General features: G+C 44.1%; 4 protein-coding genes across 7 annotated transcripts; all 4 read left to right on the top strand.

Annotated features, from left to right (window-relative positions):
* Positions 1-8,691, top strand: supt16h (SPT16 homolog, facilitates chromatin remodeling subunit). 3 transcript variants are annotated; one of them, XM_028405791.1, is made up of 25 exons: positions 1-466; positions 1,282-1,374; positions 1,448-1,618; positions 1,705-1,857; positions 1,941-2,087; positions 2,173-2,324; positions 2,450-2,622; positions 2,712-2,802; positions 2,886-2,959; positions 3,028-3,140; positions 3,248-3,313; positions 3,848-3,946; positions 4,314-4,429; positions 4,598-4,751; positions 4,835-4,962; positions 5,043-5,305; positions 5,389-5,507; positions 5,838-6,076; positions 6,153-6,228; positions 6,308-6,477; positions 6,555-6,684; positions 6,786-6,912; positions 6,991-7,065; positions 7,774-7,881; positions 7,912-8,691. In XM_028405791.1, exons 1-24 carry the CDS (start codon positions 401-403, stop codon positions 7,869-7,871), a joined length of 3,093 nt encoding a protein of 1,030 aa, XP_028261592.1. In that variant the 5' UTR covers positions 1-400; the 3' UTR covers positions 7,872-7,881; positions 7,912-8,691. The 3 variants fall into 3 exon arrangements, with proteins under 3 accessions (XP_028261592.1, XP_028261591.1, XP_028261590.1); XM_028405790.1 differs by having other exon boundaries at positions 7,774-7,912; positions 7,943-8,691; XM_028405789.1 differs by having other exon boundaries at positions 7,774-8,691.
* Positions 8,692-10,090: 1,399 nt separating this feature from the next.
* Positions 10,091-11,399, top strand: LOC114435430 (mannose-binding protein C-like). Its single transcript, XM_028405101.1, has 3 exons — positions 10,091-10,160; positions 10,238-10,276; positions 11,011-11,399. Exons 1-3 carry the CDS (start codon positions 10,127-10,129, stop codon positions 11,397-11,399), a joined length of 462 nt encoding a protein of 153 aa, XP_028260902.1. The 5' UTR covers positions 10,091-10,126.
* A 35-nt stretch (positions 11,400-11,434) lies between these two features.
* Positions 11,435-13,194, top strand: LOC114435429 (lectin). Its single transcript, XM_028405100.1, has 5 exons — positions 11,435-11,453; positions 11,503-11,835; positions 11,961-12,005; positions 12,799-12,884; positions 13,141-13,194. The coding sequence occupies exons 1-5, from the start codon at positions 11,435-11,437 to the stop codon at positions 13,192-13,194; spliced, it is 537 nt and encodes a 178-aa protein (XP_028260901.1).
* A 1,542-nt stretch (positions 13,195-14,736) lies between these two features.
* On the top strand, positions 14,737-18,270 carry LOC114436544 (pentraxin fusion protein-like). 2 transcript variants are annotated; one of them, XM_028406851.1, is made up of 4 exons: positions 14,737-14,814; positions 14,963-15,004; positions 17,703-17,979; positions 18,055-18,270. In XM_028406851.1, the coding sequence occupies exons 1-4, from the start codon at positions 14,772-14,774 to the stop codon at positions 18,230-18,232; spliced, it is 540 nt and encodes a 179-aa protein (XP_028262652.1). In that variant the 5' UTR covers positions 14,737-14,771; the 3' UTR covers positions 18,233-18,270. The 2 variants fall into 2 exon arrangements, with proteins under 2 accessions (XP_028262652.1, XP_028262653.1); XM_028406852.1 differs by lacking the exon at positions 14,737-14,814 and having other exon boundaries at positions 14,938-15,004.
* Positions 18,271-20,086: the final 1,816 nt, after the last annotated feature.

The following is a 20,086-nucleotide window of genomic DNA, read 5'->3' as shown; positions in this document are numbered from 1 at the left end:
AAGGCAGCACGGGAGGAAGGGAAGGCGGAGGGGGGACGGAGGACTTAATTAAAACACATCGGTGTGTGTGTGTATGTGTGTGTGTGATCGTGTGTGGCGACAAAAACGTGGATACACATTACATTTTAACCATTTTTAACCGGATCAACGCGCATCGGGGTTACTGCGTGTGTTTGTGTTTACACGAGTCCTCCGTGGAAAAGGCCTCCGAGGTGAAATAACAGGGAAGCGGCGGCGGCAGCATCTCGTAGTGGTGCTCGGATCCCAGCAGGCGTGGAAAGAAAGTGCGTTGTTGTTAGTTGACACTGATCATCATCATCATCATCACCACCACCACCACCACCATCCGGCCTGCTGATAAGCGAAGCCGGGAGCTGGAGTTTGCTGCAGACGACTCACCATGGCGGTAAACCTGGACAAGGAAGCGTACTACCGCCGGATCAAGAGGCTGTACGGTAACTGGAAGGTAAGACGGGCCGACTCGAAGCGTGTGTAGGAGCCGGTGTGTCCGCGGCGGGTTGTTTTAACGTGGAGAAAGTCAGCTGCTGGAAGATGCCAGCCTGCTAAGTTAGCCGCGTTTTTCCAGCCGAGCCAGTTCACTGTTGTCGGCGTGAGCAGCGAGCTTTCACCCCCCTCCTCAGACAACCAGGACAAACAGGCCGCACTTTTCCTTAGCTTAATTTACACAAAGTAAATCACCATATACGTTTTAACGATGTTTATTCAGTCTCATTTCCAGGCTAGCTACCTCATGTTAGCACCCCATTCAGCACGTTAGCGAGCTTTGTAGCTCCTCAACTTTACCACCGAGCTAACTTATTAGCTAGGCTAGCTAAGCGTGTAGCGAATATGCGCTAAATAAATAGCGATAACCAGGTGACAGGAGCGTCATACTTCACGTAACTGTGCTTGACATTTGGCTAACTGCTAATGTGGCAATTTACATTTGTAGCGTTCGCCACATGCTAATTTTAGCAGGCTAATTAGCATCAGAATAACGCCAGCATCCCAGTGTGTAGCATGTGCAAGATGTAAGCTGCTGGTTCTGGACTTTATTCAAACGTTTTGTGGACTTTTTATGTGTCTTAGTGTTGTTTTCGGAAGTTTAAACTTAAAGTTTGTTTTCTTTGGGCTTTTAAAAGCTGCCAGGTGATGTAGCATCAGGTGCTGATGTTGTTGCACACCAGCTTTAAGTGATGCTAACTCAACTAGCCACAAGAGTTGTGTGCTGAGCTGCACGTTGACTTGATCTTTACTCTGTGTGTGTGTGTGTTTTATCAGAAAGGTGAAGATGAGTTTGGGAAAGTTGATGCCATCGTGGTGTCTGTGGGAGTGGACGAGGAAATTGTGTACGCCAAATCCACCGCCATCCAGGTAAGAGATCTGAATGAAGGCAGTGCTGAGGCTCCACTGCCTGCAGATGTAACTCCCCTTTGTTTCTCCTCAGACCTGGCTGTTTGGGTACGAGCTGACGGACACCATCATGGTGTTCTGCGACACGAAAATCATCTTCCTCGCCAGCAAGAAGAAGGTGGATTTCCTCAAACAGGTGGCTGTGACAAAGGGCAACGAGAACGCCAACGGAGTCCCACCCATTACACTCCTCACTAGAGAAAAGGTAACACGAGACGTGTGCAGCCGACCGCAAAGAGGGTGGGGTGTCGGGGTTTGACAGTAAATCTAAGCTCTTCTGATTATTTTCAGAATGAAAGCAACAAAGCCAACTTCGACAAGATGATCGAGGCGATCAGAGGCAGCAGAGAGGGGAAGACGGTGGGAGTGTTCAGCAAGGACAAGTTCCCGGGCGAGTACATGAAGAGCTGGAACGACACGCTCACAGCCGAGGGATTGGAGAAGGTCGGGACGGCGTCCCAGCCATCGGCAGGAAGTTTGCAGATTGTCATCTATACGTAAGGATTCCTCTCTGTGTACATCTGCAGGTGGACATCAGTGCTGTGGTCGCGTACACGATGGCGGTGAAGGAGGACGGGGAGCTGGGCCTGATGAAGAAGGCGGCGGCCATCACCAGCGAGGTTTACTCCAAGTTCTTCAAGGAGCGGGTCATGGAGATCGTCGACGCAGACGAGGTGGGGAGGGGAATTTTGTCGTGGTCTGGCTTTTTCTGTCAGAACATGTGTTCATGGAAATGGTCTTCCTGTCTGTTCCCAACAGAAAGTGCGTCACAGTAAGCTGGCCGAGTCGGTGGAGAAGGCCATCGAGGAGAAGAAGTACCTGGGCGGTGCAGACCCCTCCACGGTGGAGATGTGTTACCCTCCTATCATCCAGAGCGGAGGCAACTACAGTCTCAAATTCAGCGTTGTCAGGTAAGCTAACCACGTCTCCATAGCAACGCAATTCAGCATCCGAGGAGCCGATATCGACGTAATGGCTCGATTATTCGCGGTTACTGTGAAAAATCTATAATCGATCCTCATCAACTCCGTTCCAGTGATAAGAACCACATGCACTTCGGCGCCATCACGTGCGCCATGGGGATCCGCTACAAGTCGTACTGCTCTAACCTGGTGCGCACCCTCATGGTGGACCCGCCTCAAGAGATGCAAGACAACTACAACTTCCTGCTGCAGGTGGAGGAGGAGCTGCTCAAAGAACTCAAGCATGGTGAGTTCAGGGGCATCAAGAAGAACTAAAACTTTGACACTTACACTTTCCTTGAACCTCTCTCTCTCTCTCTCTCTCTCTATCCACAGGTGTAAAAATCAGCGACGCCTACAACGTCGTCCTGGAGTACGTGAAGAAGGAGAAGCCGGATCTTGTTGCAAAACTGACAAAAAACCTCGGGTACATAAACACACACACACACACACACAGGCGCCATCTTTTCTTCAGACTTCCTTCATATTCACATATCTGTGTCTTTGCAGCTTCGCCATGGGGATAGAGTTCAGAGAAGGCTCTTTGGTTTTGAACGCTAAAAATCAGTACAAGTTAAAAAAAGGTGAGCTTGGTGTTTTTTTTACTACCTCTGAGTTTACGTGACCGTTAACACGTGGCGTCTGTCTCCAGGCATGGTGCTGAGCATTAGTTTGGGTTTTGCTGACCTTGTGAATAAAGAAGCTAAGAAAGAGGAGCAGAAGAAGTACGCCTTGTTTATTGGCGACACAATACAGATTAATGAGGTGAGTGGGGCTTATCTTATTGATTATTCTGCCTTCATGTTGTCAGGTTTTGTGTTTTATAGTCAAAAAGCAGAGTTGAACACCCTGAAATGTTGGTTTTGTAACAGGAAGAGGCAGCTATGATACTCACACCTGTCAAGAAAAAGATAAAAAACGTGGGGATCTTCTTGAAGGTAGGCGTCTTTCATACATCTTGAAATTACGTGTCCATCCTCTGCAGAAGTCTTTTGAACTTTTACATTGACACATTTACACACTTTACCCGCATTGCCTCCTGTGCACTCACTCACTGGTGTGCGGCACGCCTCGTCCTCTGTAGGAGTAATAAAGGATTTAAAAAAATTAAATTCAAAGTAAGTTCATGCTACATCAGCTGTGGTACACCTGCAGATCATGCTGCAAAAATTTTTGTCATGTGACTGCTGGTCACATGTGACTCAAACATGGCTTCCGAGGTGTGTTGAAGAGTGCAGAATTTTTTGTTTTTGATAGATTTTTTTAAACTGCAGACAATTATTTTAAGTGAATTTTTAATAAAGGATATGGATGAAAAATCGGGTTGAGATTTTGCCTGTATTTTCTGATGCTTCAGTCGGCCACGCGGTGCATTCAGTGTTCCGTTTTTGCAAACATTACAGCAGCTGTGTAAGATTTTCATGTCGGTAAGCTGCACAGTAACTTTACTTCTTTTGTTCTGTCTTTGTCAGAATGATGACGAGGAGGATGAGGAGGAAGAGGGCGACGATGCCGAGGAGCTGCTGGGGAAAGGCGCTCGCAGCGCTGCTCTGCTTGCTGACAGAACCAGAGTAAGTGTGGACGTCCATGTCGTCACATTGATGGCTAGCGATTAGCATGTTTTTTATTTTTATTATTATTATTATTTGCCGGAGTGTTTATAACTAAGAGTATGACTGTCTTTGTACTCTATCAGCTACTTGGAAAGGTAAGTATTCATTGTTTATTACCTAAATTCTCATTGGCTGGTTTGGTCACCCCTCGCTGATGGGAAATTTTGTCGTCATTTTAATTTGAGTGAATCCGTTGGTTAGTTTTTTTTACCATCCTAAGCTGTGTCTGTTTTCTGCATGCATGTTGTGTTTCTATTTAAACACACATCTTCTCTGTTGCCATTTCTCTGCGTGATCGCTCAGTTGTGTCTGTTGTCGATCTTAGAATGAGATGACGGCGGAGGAGAAGAGGCGGGCTCACCAGAAGGAGCTGGCCAATCATTTGAATGAAGAAGCCAAGCGCCGTCTGACGGAGCAGAAAGGAGAGCAGCAGATTCAGAAGTGAGTGCTGCCTGCCAGTAGAGGGCGCTGTTGTGTCTCATTTTCAGCCAGTGTTGTCTGTGTGAAATGGTCAAACTTGTCCTTATGCATTAAAAACCCTAAGAAATATTCATTTATTGAATCGGTCTTTAACTGAGTCCACTTCCACCCCCTCCTCCTCCTCCTCAGGGCCAAAAAGTCCAATGTGTCATACAAAAACGTGTCTCAGATGCCCAGAGAAAAAGAAATCAGGGAAATGAAGATCTACATTGACAAAAAGTACGAGACTGTCGTCATGCCCGTTTTTGGCATCGCCACGCCGTTCCACATCGCCACCATCAAGGTACCGCAGAGTCCTCCGATGTCATTAACGATGGATATTTCACAGTGTAATCTGATGGTGTTCTTGTCCTTGTGCCGGTGTAGAACATCAGTATGTCTGTAGAAGGTGACTACACCTACCTGAGGATCAACTTCTACGTCCCCGGCAGCGCCCTGGGCCGACAGGAAGGAAACATCTTCCCCAACCCCGACGCCACGTTTGTTAAAGAAATGTGAGTGTTTTTTTTTTTAAAACGTTAAAAAAACGTGGCTCTAAGCTTCTTCATCATCTAACAGCTTTTCCTCCCCTCAGCACGTATCGAGCCTCCAACCTGAAGGCTCCCGGCGACACGTCGGTGCCCTCCACCAACCTGCAGAACGCCTTCCGCATCATCAAGGAGGTACAGAAGCGCTACAAAACACGAGAGGCCGAGGAGAAGGAGAAGGAGGGCATCGTCAAGCAGGACTCGCTCGTCATTAACCTCAACCGCAGCAACCCCAAACTCAAAGACCTCTACATCAGACCCAACATCGCACAGAAGAGGATGCAGGGCTCGCTGGAGGCGCACACTAACGGTGAGTGGACGGAGCGAGGCCGGGGAAGCAGACGTCTAAACCTGGATTTTTATTGTAAACTCTGCCTTCTTCTCTGGACGCAGGTTTCCGCTTCACGTCGGTCCGCGGTGATAAAGTGGACATTCTTTACAACAACATCAAACACGCCATCTTCCAGCCGTGTGATGGTGAGATGATCATCGTTCTGCACTTCCACCTCAAGGTACCTTGATCTTTCCATCCTTAGAAATAAGTGAGCCGTTTCTTTTTCTCCTTTATGATCCCAGTTTCTAGATGATTCTTTTCTTGTTTCTGGGATTAAAAAAATGCACTTGAACGCACCACAAAAAGTGTACAGTAAACATCCAACCAGCAGAGGGCAGTAGTCTGTCTTTGACATCTGAGATGACATGTTTGTAAGATTAACAGCAGGTTGATGGTGGACTATATCATTGTACAAAGCTAGCTTAGCTCGGTTTTATGCTAACAGTCAGCTAACTATTGATCTTACGCTCTTTAGCATTGTTGACATTTCACCACCCTGTCCCTCCAGAACGCCATCATGTTCGGTAAGCGACGCCACACCGACGTCCAGTTCTACACGGAGGTTGGCGAGATCACCACAGATCTGGGCAAACACCAGCACATGCACGACCGAGACGACCTCTACGCCGAGCAGATGGAGCGCGAGATGAGACACAAGCTCAAGTCGGCCTTCAAGAACTTCATCGAGAAGGTGGAGACGCTGACGAAAGAGGAGCTGGAGTTCGAGGTTCCCTTCAGAGACCTGGGGTGAGTACGTCAGGTGATATCTGGGCCTCGCTGTCAAACATGGGTGATGCTGGACTGCTTATGTGTGTGTTCGCAGGTTCCAGGGCGCCCCATACAGGAGTACCTGCCTGCTCCAGCCCACATCCAGTTCTCTTGTCAATGTTACTGAATGGGTGAGTGAGCGCTTAATATTTATAATAATAATTACTGCAGGTTTAAAAGTGGAGAAACTAGAAGCTTCTCTGTCTGTAGCCGCCGTTTGTGGTGACCCTGGATGAGGTGGAGTTAGTCCACTTTGAGCGCGTGCAGTTCCACCTGAAGAACTTCGACGTGGTCATCATCTACAAGGACTACAACAAAAAGGTCACCATGATCAACGCCGTGCCCGTCAACTCCCTGGACCCCATCAAGGAGTGGCTTAAGTAAGTCCCTGATCTGCACCGCAGCCTGTCTGTCTGAGGTGTTTGTCTTAGACATGATCTGTTGTCTTGCTTCTCAGCTCGTGTGACATCAAGTACACAGAAGGAGTCCAGTCTCTGAACTGGACCAAGATCATGAAGACCATCGTAGATGATCCTGAGGGCTTCTTCGAGCAGGGGGGCTGGTCTTTCTTGGACCCAGAGAGCGAGGTCTGTTCAGCACAGAGGAGGAGAAACGGCAGAATTCACACTTCTGTAGTCTGACGTAGATTAATCTGCTGTGTGGTCTTTGTCCCCCCCCCCCTCCTCAGGGAAGCGACGCAGCGGAAGACTCGGAGTCAGAAATGGAGGATGAGACGTTCAACCCATCTGCTGATGAAGAGGAGGAGGAGGAAGAAGACAGCGATGAAGATTACAGCTCAGAGACCGAGGACTCTGGTATGACGGCTCAGCGTTCTCACTTTGTATCTTCATGTACGTGATCCGTGTCTGACTGTAGTTCGCTGCGTTTTACAGACTACAGCGCGTCACTGGGCAGCGAAGAAGAGAGCGGGAAAGACTGGGACGAGCTGGAAGAAGAGGCCAGGAAAGGTTTGTGTCGAACTTATTTAACAGACAAGCCAACAGATTGTTGCTGGAGTCCCTTCAAGCTGCCTGTTTTTGGTACACTACAAATACATCTGAAGAAAAACCACACTGTAGAGTGGGGATAATCTGACGTATGACCTCACAAGGGGCTCATTCTGGAGGAAAATCCAGCATTTCTCCTCATCATGACTCAGAGTCAGACACTTTTATACCTCAGTTAGGACAAAGCTCATAATGTAGTAACTGATTCTGAAGCTGGGAAACAGTGATTATTTGATATCTGTGCTTCCACAGCTGTTAATTTAATCCCAATTTTAGATTACGTTTACCTTGTTTACTTGACCTTAATTCATCTTATTTACCTTATTTTTTATCTTAGTTTTTTCTTATTTCATATTAATTAATTAGTTAGGGCAGCAGTGGCTCAGTGGTAGAGCAGGATTGTCCAGTAACCAGAAGGTCGGCGGTTCGATCCCAACTCCTCCCTAGTCATTGTTGTGTGTTCTTGGGCACGGCACTTTAACCCCCCCCCCCCCCCCCCCCCCCCCCCCCCCCCCTGCCTCCAGTGCATTTCAAAGTATTTCAAAATTCAAAAAAATCATTATGCGTTTTATGTGTGCAAAGTATGTAGTGTGTATGTAGGCAAATTCCTAGTAATGTGAATCCTCTTCACTTACATGGCAATAAACATGATTCTGATTTGTTCTCCAGCTGACAGAGAGAGTCACTACGAGGACGAGGACACCTCCAACAGGAAGAGGAAGGTCCGGTCAGTAGCTCCACCCAGCAAGAAGAAGCGACGATCCTAAGTTTCTTTTTCACACACACACACACACACACACACACACACACACACACACACACACACACACACACACACACACACTCTCATACTGCCAAACCTAGCTGACCCTTGACCCTTTCCTCCTACCCCAACTGGCTCTTCTGACGCTCACACACACACACACAGGCTCAGACACATGTTGTGTACATAGACGTAGAGGCTCCTTATTTTTGTGTTGGTCGGTGAAGTGTCACTCTGAGAGACACCAGCAGGACAGCCGCACTTCCTTCATTCATTCATTAGGTCTCCCTCTTCATTCCTTTCTCTTCTGTTTCCATCCATCCATCAGGGTTCATCGTGTGTGTGTGTGTGTGTGCGTGTGTGTTTAAATGGGTTTTTATTGCAAGCATTTGTTTATTTTCTGTTCAAAATAAATAAGTTTCTTAACTAATGGATAATAAAAGAAAAGACTTGACATATCCTCTGCCAAGTGTTTTATATGAAAACAGAAACTAAACGATGGCCCCGCCCTCTCTGCTCTTCGCCTCCTCGTCTACTCTTCCTCTTGTTTTCTTCAGTGTTTGTTAAATTGTGGTTTAAGAAAAAAAATCAATGTTTTTTTTAGGGGGGGGGGGGGCGACCTTCATTCATTTCTTTCTTTTTTTTTACAGTTTGTAAACTTGTGCATACAGGCACACACACACAGATACACAGCATCTCCTTCGCACTTGTCCCCCCGCCCCCTTTTTTTTTTTTTTGTTTATTCTGAGTAGATATGATGTTGTACTGTTAATTCTGAAAATCCTGTTTTTGTAATAAAATTAAAAGGAACTGTAGTTTGTTTTCAGCCGCCTGTTTTTCTGCTTCCTTCTTTCGTTCCTTTCTTTCTCGTGTGCTGAGTCTCTCGACAAAGACGACTTATTCTACAAAAACGAGACTAAAATGGAAAGATTCTCTGCAAAGCACCAACGACACGAAGACATTTGAACTCATTTTAAGTATTTAAGGCTCTAAAATGTAACGACTGACTCCAGAAGCAGGATTTTTGTCTCATAGTTTCAAAGAGGTGCTCGGCGTAGAGCCGCTGCTCCTCCACATCGAGAGGAGTCAACTAAGGTGGGCCGGGCATCTGTATTGGATGCCCCCTGGACGCCTCCCTGGGGAGGTGTTCCGGACGTGTCTCTCATCTGGCCTTGGAACGCCTCAGGATCCCCCCAGAGGAGCTGGAGGAAGTGTCCGGTGAGAGGGAAGTCTGGGTGTCCCCGCTTAGACTGCTGCCCCCACAACCCGGCCCCGGATAAGCAGTGGAAGATGGATGGACGTTAATCTTTGGTCCAAATTTGACACCTTGCTGGACACCGTGTCGTCTTCAGAAATGTCCAGAGATGTCAGGGGGCCACTCCGGTCCCCTCAGGCAGCATTAGCGTCTCAACCAAAAACCTGTTCTTAACACTTCAGAAGCAGAGACTCCAGCAGTGAGCAGCTTCACCTCCACTTCATGTGAATCACCTTTCTTCAACCACAGAAGGTGGCAGGTAAACTGCTCTGTCCTTTCTGCCTGAACCATCTCATTTAAATGTAAATATTTACTTTGTTTCAGCAGTGAACATGTGCTTTAGAAAGATATGTCATCAGTTAAAGTGAATTATTTTTCAATGTTTTTTTAAATATTTTAAAATTATGAAGTATTCAAATGTCACGTTTTACTGTGAACTGTTTACTATATACTCCCGTGTGTGTGTGTGTCTTTAAGCAGCTGGAACTGTTTGTGTTACAGAAACGTGTGATGAAGATGAAGATGAAGAGAAGCTCCGTCTTATTACGGCTTATTACAGGTTGGAACTTGCAGCATCAGCACATGTGATAGTGTTGGAAGTTAATACAAAAAGATCTGACACCACCATGGATCCAGTTTATTTAGATAACAGGGTGGGATCATTTGCATTTTGAGGGGTAAAAAGATGATCAAATGGAAAAGGAGGAGGAGGAGGAGGCACACCTGCTCTTCTTCAAACAAAAGTCGCAGCGACTCACAATAAGCAAATGTTCCGTTTGTGGTCTGCTGCAAAACAAAATGTTTGGGCTCTCGTGCCACACTTTGCATATTAGATTTACAGTTGTTGTTTGAAAACATTGGACCAGTGAAGAAAAGGGTTCTGAGCAGTGGTCACGGGTCGTTTAGTACACAAACTATAAAGCCACAAGAGAGGAGGAGAACCTTTTCAGTACAGCAGGTCGGAACCACACTCGGAGAAATCTTGCATATATTGTTGTTTACAGATGGAGGGAAGTTTGAAGAAGCTGCTCCTCTTGGGTTTGTACTTTATTTATTGTTCAGAAATCCTCCTCTTTGTTTTCTTCACTTTGACAGGTTTCGTCTCTTGTTTGCAGCGACGGTTTTTATCATGAAGGATGTCACATACCAGTCAGGTAATAATATACCTATGTACGTACATACATGTCCTGTATCTGTGTTCTTTACCAAACATATAATGTGTGCTATTGATTAGTATATATGCTCATATGTGATCACCAGGTAAGACATGCATAAGTTGATGCACTGCTCCACCAGTGACGAGAAGGAGCTAGAAACTACCACAGTGAGTTTGTCGGGCATAGTTCGGAACAAGGAGAGTCAGACTCTGTGTTTCGGAGCCAGATCTGTGTCATATCAGAGGTGGTGCAGTCTCTAAACTAAACCATGTAGTCTGCTGGAGTCAGGTGGTCCGTGTCATTGTCCAGGAAGCAGATTGGGTCCTCAGGGTTTGTTTTCAGGTTAGAATGAACAACCAACTTCTTACGAAGTGTCAATTTCCTCTGGCAGTATGTGAATTGTTCTAAAAGTGAGTAATTCAAATAGTTTTGTTCGTGTTTATTGGATGATTTATGACTTGTTGTTGGATCACTTCTTCACTATTCTCCAAAACTATAGTGGCCAACGAGGCCACCAAAAGATTCAATGTGTGCTGCTAATGCTAATGCTAAAGTTATTTCTGCAAAGCGATGAGTACTGTAGATGTAGAGGTGGGGTTCATCAGCCATGATTCCTTCACGTTGTATTGGTCAGAGTGGTGGACTTTATGATCAGATTCCATGAAACTCTAATAACAGCTGGACAATATAGCAGCATGTGGACAATATTTACCTTATCATCTTCCTCGTAGTGAGCCGCAGGTACATCCTCATCACACACCAGGAGATGAGCTGGTCAGAAGCCCGGAGTTACTGCCGGACCTTCTACAGCGACCTGGCCACCATAGCTACAGAAAGGGACTTCAATGAAGTGGCCAGCTTGCCGCAGAACACCACATTCTGGATCGGTCTGTATGATGACGTCAACAGCTGGGATTGGTCTCTGGTGGGTGAACTATTCAATCCACCAGGAGACAAACGCTACCGGAGGTGGCAGGAAGGTCAGCCGGACAACGCACGATCGGCCCAGCATTGTGTGGCGCTGTCAAAATCTGGCACATGGACGGATGAAAGTTGCAGCACCGCCATAACGTATCCCCTGTGTTACGGTGTGAGAACTAAACAAAGGCTTGAGTTTTAAATTTGGTGTCAGTGCTAAAGTGCTACATGCTCTTGATGATTCTTGAAGATGAGAGTGAAATAAGTATATTTTTGTAACATTTTTAATGTTTTAATCATTTCAGCGAAATCGAGTCAGTATAAGCTGGTGACCTTGGCACTGACCTGGCAGGACGCTCAGTATTACTGCAGGCTGTATTACACAGACCTGGTCAGCGTGATGAGCCTGTCTGCGAACGAAGAACTGATGATGATACTGAAAGCTAATGATGTATCGGCGGCCTGGATCGGCCTGTACCGGGAGTCCTGGAAGTGGGCAGACGGTAGCAGCATCCCTTTCACACTGTGGTCGCCACAACAGCCCAACAATGATAACGGCTCCCAGGCTTGTGTTTATATGCAAGGAGGAAGTTGGAACGACTGGAACTGTGACACCAAATTCAACTTCCTGTGCGAGGGTAAGCCAAAGTCATCTTGTTTTAATGCATAGCTGGATTTCCTACTACCAGCTAAACCTGATGTTAGCATAAGATCGATGTTTTTATTCTGTATAATGGCACTTTTGCCCTCTTTTTTTCTTCAGAAATCATCGAAGAGACCTCTTCCGAGTCCACCTTCTCTCTGACATGTATGTATGGTGCCGACTGTAACCTGATTCCATTTGATTTGGGCTCAGGTGTCACACATTAATGAGGTCTTCCATATAAATGCAGAGGATACAAACCCAACTAACAACTAAGACCCTGTTTACACTGGGGAAATCAATCCGGCTAGAACAGGCCGTATCTGAATATAGCCGGATAGGTTTTTTCTGAGTCTGAACAATGCGAATCTGGATATATCCAGATTATTTTCAATCCACCTCTCAGAGGTGGATCTAGCCGGATTGGCTTAAATCTGGCTCAGGTCTGAACGCAAATGCAGCTAGTGAATCCTGCTAGCGACGTCATACTTCTGGGTTTACAGGGACAGTGTCTGGGTCGCGCACAAAAGCCGTATGTAAACAACCATCGAACTATGACAGCTTTGCCCCGAGTTTATTTTCCACAGGGCTACAAAGGAATAAACAACCTGAACTGATTCTGTATATAAAGAGGTGCCACCTAGAGGTTTGGAGGACAACAAACAAGCCGGATTAAGCCGGATTGAGTGCGGACACACATGTGTGCTAGCCAGATTTGAAAATAGGTCTGAACGTATCCAGCTTAAAGGCTATCTGGATTAAATCCTACTCTAGCTGGATTGACTTTCTCCAGTGTGAACGGGGCCTAAAGATACTACAAAGTAGTCTCTGGTGTTCACCCCTGTCTATGTGGTTTGCATCCCTTAAGGATAGTGGTTACACAGACGTCCATACAAAGACTGCTGTTTGTTTGAATATCTAATGATGAAATTAATGACACATTTCTATAAACTTCCAGCCGGGCAGAAGACTGTAGTGAAAGTGATGCTGCTGACTAACGCTGACCTGGCCGACAAGAGCGTCAGGCAGAGAGTGCTGCGGCAGGTACGTAATTGTCTGGGTTACACCTGCTGTGAAACATTCTTGTCTTCCTATTCCTACATTTATTTTGTGTGTGTGTGATGTTAGCTGGAGAAGGCCTTCACCCTGCAGGTCTCGGCTGATGTGAGGCTGTTTTGGATTACACAGCCACAGAGACTACAGCAGAGAAAACAACAGGGTACAGATACAGACTCAGAATAAACCAACATTATTGATGTGAAACATGAAAAATTTCAGCGACCGTATCTTTCTCCAACAGGTCCGTGTGAATAAAAAGAGACGATTTAAGGCCGGCCTCTTCCTCCTCCTGTAGAATCACCGTTTGTATCCACTGTTTAATCTACATATAACAATACTTTGTGGCTGACTGATTTGTTGTCCACCTGATTTTGATGTCTCAAAGGGGAAAAGATGTGTAAGTAAAGCATTAACCCAGCAGATTTAGGGTGGTATTAATTACATAATGATGCATATAACCTGTAACATAGAGTAGGAAGGATTAATTTAATAAAAAACCTAGCATGTGTTTTCCAGTATAGTCCATCTTAAATGTAGACACTTAGTCTTAGTAGTCCAGGGGTCGTGGATTGATCCATTTTTTGTTGAAGGCAGAGTCTTGGGTCTCTAGAACGTTTCCACAGCAGTGATGATGACACTAAGGGTCCTTCTGCATCTTGGGATAGATGTCACAGTCTGATGGGAATAAATTGGGTGAACAGGCGACCAAAGTGTTACAGAAATCTCTCAAGATCCACCTTAAAAAAGGGAGACTGTCTCTTGTGTAACAACAATTGTGTAGCTGGAGCTTGTAAGGTGAAAACTATCCATCATTAGATCCCAGGTTTTCAGAGGATATGACAAAAGGGTTGGGGGTTGAAGATAAACAGCAGAGGGCCCAGGGCTTAACCTTGTGGAACACCAGTTTATGTATCAATTGTGACTCAGATCTGCTAAGAACCAGGACCCAGTATACCATAAAAATGTTCCAGCAAGTTCTGTGTTACTATATTTATAATCCATGTTAAGCACAGGCCACAGTTGTTGTTCTTTTAAAGGATGATTCTGCTTTTCTTAACCAATAAATCCTGGAACTTCATTGACCTCACTGTCGCCTCTCATTGTGTGTGTTTGTCCGTGTTCCTTGTAAACACACATTTTGTTAAGCAAATGAGTAAACCAAATTTTGTGCCTCTATACAGGAAAGTGAATGTCAAGAACGTTAAGGTTCAGTGCAATTTTAGGATCATTATCATTTTAGGATTAGGGCAGTCTAAATTCTGGAGATTAATTTGACACATGCAGTTTTCTAGGAAACCTCCGAAGGACAACTCGTCACAGATCAACTCGATGAGCTTCAGTGACCATCAAGCATCAGATTTAAATATTTCGTCCTTTTTGCCCAACTGGAGATGTTGTATTGGCAAGAATGGAAAATTTAAAGAAATTTCATCAACGTGTTCCTAAAATACGGCCGTCACAACAAATGGCATCAAAAATTGTGTTTCCTTTATGCAGGCAAATACTAAAAAAATTCAGATGTCTTCTCTTGAATTTCTTTCTTATAGAGGTGAAACTAAGGATGGCATCAGAGACGGAAGACAAAGAGAGAGAGAGCTTAGAGGAGTTTGGTATCATGAGACATATTTAAAACAAAAATAGGAATATCGGTTCCTTTCAGTCAGAGATAGCCAAACCTTCAGCTTATTAAGACAAAAGATGGTCTAACTTTAACAAAGTACTCTGCCTACAGATTGGAGGAATCCTGTGAATGTGGTTTGCCTTTGTTTGCATACAGATTAATACAAATGCTACAACAGGGGATCTGGAACACCAGTGAATCAAGTAGTCTATTGATGAGCAGTTTTACTAAGAGGCAGGTTCAGCCTTTAGATGAAGAGCATGAAACCACACTGGAATGTAGTTTTTATTTGGGGTAAGTCACACAGGAGTTTTCTCATGGTCTTTGTTATTAAGACACCTCTAAGCTAATTTTTTATTTTTTATATTTATATAAATTTAAAAATCAGAAGATGTGTGGATTTGAATTGTGTACTGAATGAGTTTTAATTCACTGCTTGCAGGAGGCATCTTTCTCAGCTTACTAGTTATTCACCACCAGGCAGGTAAGAACAACATTTGCAGTAGAATAGATCAAATCCATTGATCTGTTGCCCTCATCCTCCGAGACATGCACAAAAACAGAGGGATGAGGAGTTTAACTCTCTTAGGCAAGGCATGGCAGCTTAGGTTGTTCAGCACAATCTGTACACATGGCAAGCAAAAGTGTTTTACTTATTTAAAATGGCATAAAAATACAGAGATTTATCTAAATACAACAAACAGAGTAAAGGAGGTAGGCAGGTAAAAGACTTTAAAACCTCTATGGAGCAGAGTAGGTCCTTTTTTAACCCTCTGGGCATCCTAGGGCCCAAACGTGTACATTTTGCGTTTGTTTTTGGTTCTTAATATATCCGTCGGTTAAAAGGCTAAATGTACAAAACGTGGCCAGGGATATTTTTTTATGATTATTTACAAAAATCAATTGTCGCCCGTTTGGCCAATTGACTCCCATTATATCAGCAAATCTTTGATATACTCTAATCCTGACATATTATTATGTTTCCCCACATATCCCTTATAGTTTTGAACCTTTTCCTTAAAAAAAAAAAAAAAAAAAACACATTTTAGGTGTTATGACCCCTTTAACCCACAGTGGGGGGGGGGGGGGGCACAGCTCGCTCACAGTTTTTATAAAGACCTACTTCTATTATCTTGCAAAATGCAAGGAAATAAAATAACTGAACTTCATAAAAATGGTTTTGTGTGTTCAGCTTGATATAAAAGAGAGAATAGAGAATCATACCGTGCATGTGAGTGTGTTAAATCAAAGTCAAAAGTCAAAACAAGTGGTGTTAGTGTTGTTCAGAATATATTGTGTGTATGTGCGTGCGTGCATGTGCATGTGTGTGTGCATGTACATGTGTGTGTGTGAGTGCATGCGTGTGTGCATGTGTGCGTGCACGTAAATTCAAATGATGAAAAGATAGATCATACAGAGGGTCCGTTCTCCTATTGGATGTGTGCACCATGTTTATGTAGGTGCATCTTTGAAGTCTAGAAGAACATTGTACAGTTTTATCTGGCCAGTCATGCCACCACGAGCAACCATGAAGAGGAGATTAAATTTTGAAGAGGCACTTGCTGCCATTTTGAGGTCCCCCAAGGCCACTCCTCCAATCCTCTCCCCAGGACCCACACATTTTGCTCTGAGGTCAGGATGATCAGCAGCCTCTAGAGCGCCTTTAACCTTTTTTTTTCCTGAGGACATGCATTGACACTTTGTGCTTCCAGTGTGGAGCTACTGTGCCAAATGTCTGCAAAATGCATCATGATGCACCACCGTGCTGCCGCAGAGGACTGCAAGAGGACAGCAAGAAGGTTCCTGGTTCCATTCTGACTGGGGTGGCGATTTTGTGTGGAATTTGCATGTTCTCCCTGTGCCTGCGTGGGTTCTCTCCGGGTACTCAGGCTTCCTCCACATTCTAAAGACAAGTTAGGTTAATTGGTCACTGCCCGTAGGTGTGAGTGTGAATGGTTGTTTGTCTGTGTTGCCCTGCAATGGACTGGTGACCTGTTCAGGGTGTACCCTGCCTCTCACCCGAAGTTAGCTGGGATAGGCTCCAGAACACCCCCCCACACACACCATCAGCCCCCCACCCCACCCCACCCCACCCCAACCCCGTGACCCTGCACTGCAGGATGAAGCGGGTCAGAAGATGATGAATGTCATCTGCACTGTTTGCCATAAAACACATGTTAAACACATTAATATGATTATATAATATATATAAAATATATATAAAATATATATATAAATGTTCTATGTCTAATTAAGTCTGAAGTTATTTAAAAAATTTGATGCAGTGAAATTATAAAATATTTATAAATGACATTGTTATTGTACCTTTAAAAATATTGCATATTTTCTGTTTTCTTCCAAAAAAATCATCCATTTTATGACATAAATAGAATAAATACATAAAAAACTTTATATCTATGGTTAGGTCTGACATTGCTGAAAAGAAATTAAAAAAAATGAAAAAAAAATATTTATCTTTGGCATTGTTATAGCACTTTTAAGGTGAGGTACATGTTTGTGCCCTAGGGGTCCGAGTGTGAGTTTTTTTGAATAATGGCTTATTACTGCAATAATAATGCATCAAAATAAATTTTTTTTTTATCAATTATTGACTTAGTCAAGGCTGTAAATTCCTCATATCAAGTGACCCACTTGGCACCTCAGTTTTTAAAAATCTTGCATATTTTCATTTTTCTGTTTATGAATTACATATTTGTATGACAAAAATAACTAGATAGATAAATAGAAAATTGTATATCTATGGTTAGGTCTGACATTGCTGAAAGGAAATAAAAAAATGAAATTTTTTTTTTTATATATGGCATTGTTATAGCACTTTTAAGAGAGGTACACGTTTGGGCCCTAGGGGTCCGAACGTAGCCAAAATCTAAATTAAGGCATCATTTCAAGTTTTTTTCTAAATCATAATACGAATTTGGCTGCAATTTTCAACAACTGTGACTGCGAGTATTATATCTTCGGGTCACCCAACCGTTCTCACTCTTGTGATGGTGGTGTCTCAAGAGCATGAAGTCTCTTACACAAAAGGCACAAAGGTTCAGGTACTGACTCAGGTCCTCATAGTCTTACAAAAGTATGCAGTTATGATCCACATAACATTCAACACTTGTTAAACACATTGTAGTGTTTCCTCATACCAACGAGTTGTAACTTTGCAACAGCTAATGTGGCATCCAGAGGAATAGCTACGCAGTCTGCTGAACCAGCTGACGCAGCCAACGGTCCAAATATGGCCATCGATGAAAACACAAGGCCATTGGTTCCACGAGAAACATGCGCCTTGGTTCCAACACAAAATGACCCCTGGTGGCAGCTGGACCTGAGGAGTATCTACCGCATCACTGCAGTGTCCATTTTCAGCATCGGAGACTGTTGCCATGAGCAGCTGAATGGCGCTGAGATTCGCATCGGCCTCCGGAATGACACCAGCAACCAAAGGTGATCTTAAAAACAACTGCTACTGCCACTTACAGAGTTTTGTTTTTGTCTAGAATATTCTTCCTTTTTGTTCAGGTGTGCCGTTGTCTCTGTTGTACAAGGACAGCGCATATATGACTACGAATGTGGGATCATGGAAGGTCGCTTTGTGCATGTCGTTCTTCCTGGACAATGGAGGAGTCTGACGGTTTGTGAAGTCCAGGTGTTTGGGGCTGTGCTTGGTAAGCCCTCCATGTTAAGTTCTCCATATTAACCAAATACCAGAAGAACCTCATACACCAGATATGTATACCGTAGCCTGTTAGCCTACCACTGTTAACCTAACTGGTGTTTCCTTGACATAAGAAAACGTGGCTATAAGAGGAGTGGCTTTTCAATCTTCGTCACGATGGAGAACAGCTGGTAGAGCTAGCAATGTTGTTGATGGGGTCCAGTTCACCACCTGCAGTGCCACGAAAGTCCAACCCGGCCAGTGGGTGAAGGTGGATCTGTTGGCTTCCTACAATGTGACAGTGATCCAGCTCACCTTCAGTGAGAAATGCTGCTATGACGTCAAGGTTCAAGTAGACAATAAAGAGTACGAACTTTCAGAATTCATTCATATAAAAAGTTCTTATAGGAAAGATGTCTGTCTAACTGTGTCTGGGACCCCCAGCAGATTCCACTACAGGCCTCACCACAGAACATGTAAAACTTCATGGTTAAAACATGCGACTTGCACTATCCTCACTCTGACATTTGGCAGGTCATATAGGTCAGATAATTGTGGACATAGACAACCCCTACAACCAACACAGTTGACACTAAACTTACACAGTAGGTTTTTATGATGTAGAAAATCAACATCATCATTTTTCTAACTTCATTTCAGATGCACACCCATCGGTAGTTCACAGTCTCTGATGACCGTGGACTGTGGTGGTATTGTGGGTCGTAATGTGATGGTATTTCACCCTGATGTGCCTCTGACTCTGTGTGAGGTGGAGGTCTACAGCACCTTGTTGAATGCTCAGAACAAGTACCCTCAGCGGCCGTCCTTACCAGGTAAGAAGATCAGTCAGTGCAGATCACATTTGCAGACAATGCTGCCATTTGTGTTCGTAAAGTTTATTTATTAACTATGTCAAACATGTTTCTTCTGATAGACTATTGCTCCTTTGATTATTGCAGTCGTGACTATGTTGTGGTTCAATCTGAACCAAAGACATGGTTTGAAGCCCAGGCCTACTGCAGAGAGAAGTACTCTGACCTGGCCTCCATCAACAGCAATCAAGACATGAACAAAGTCATTGATAAGATGACTGAGACTAATGTAAACAACTTCTGGATTGGGCTGTATGAAGATTCCCCAGGTTCCTGGAAGTGGTCTGATGGAGGTGACTCCTCGTTCAGATACTGGCAGCAGGGGCAACCTGACAGCTCAGAAGGGGGATCAAACTGTGCTCATGTTAATGCTGAAACATGGAGTGTGATGTCCTGCGACACCAAATCCACATTTCTCTGCTACTGTAAGTAAATATTACAGCTGGTGATTGATGGAAATGTACTTTATGCAGCTGTCAATGTTTGATAATGAGGATTTACATCTTTGTATGGAGCCAATGAACCTCCATACAGAGAAAAAAAAACTTTTTGGAGCTTCATCCATGCCCCACATATCTTACGCTGGTGTCAATGACCATGGTTGCATTCCTCTTGATCTTTTCCAGGCCAGAAATCTCTGTCAAAAGTGTACTACAATAAGAAAAGCTGGCTTTTTAATAAAATGATCTGCTTTATAGCTTTAAACATCAAATCCACTTAAATGTGCTATGATAAACAGAATTGTTTTATATCTGTTTTTTTTCAGCTTATAAGAAGAGATTTCTGGTGAAGATCAGCACCGACTTTGACATGAGCAACTCCGTCATCCAGCAACAACTTCAAACGCAGGTAACTGTAGTTAAGTTTCAGAGCTAGAGCCATGCAGTTTGTTATGTGTGGATGAATAAAAGTAAAAAGTGTTTCGTTTTTCTTTTTCAGCTGGAGGCACAGATGAAAAACATGGGCGTCAGTGATGTTAAGATCCGCTGGAGGAGCTCTTTGACAAAGACTTCTTCTACACAAA

This window comes from Parambassis ranga, chromosome 5, assembly GCF_900634625.1.
Source record: "Parambassis ranga chromosome 5, fParRan2.1, whole genome shotgun sequence".
Lineage (NCBI taxonomy): Eukaryota > Metazoa > Chordata > Actinopteri > Ambassidae > Parambassis > Parambassis ranga.
The sequence above is the reverse complement of the archived record's forward strand: the minus strand, read 5'-3'. Positions and strand labels throughout refer to the sequence as shown.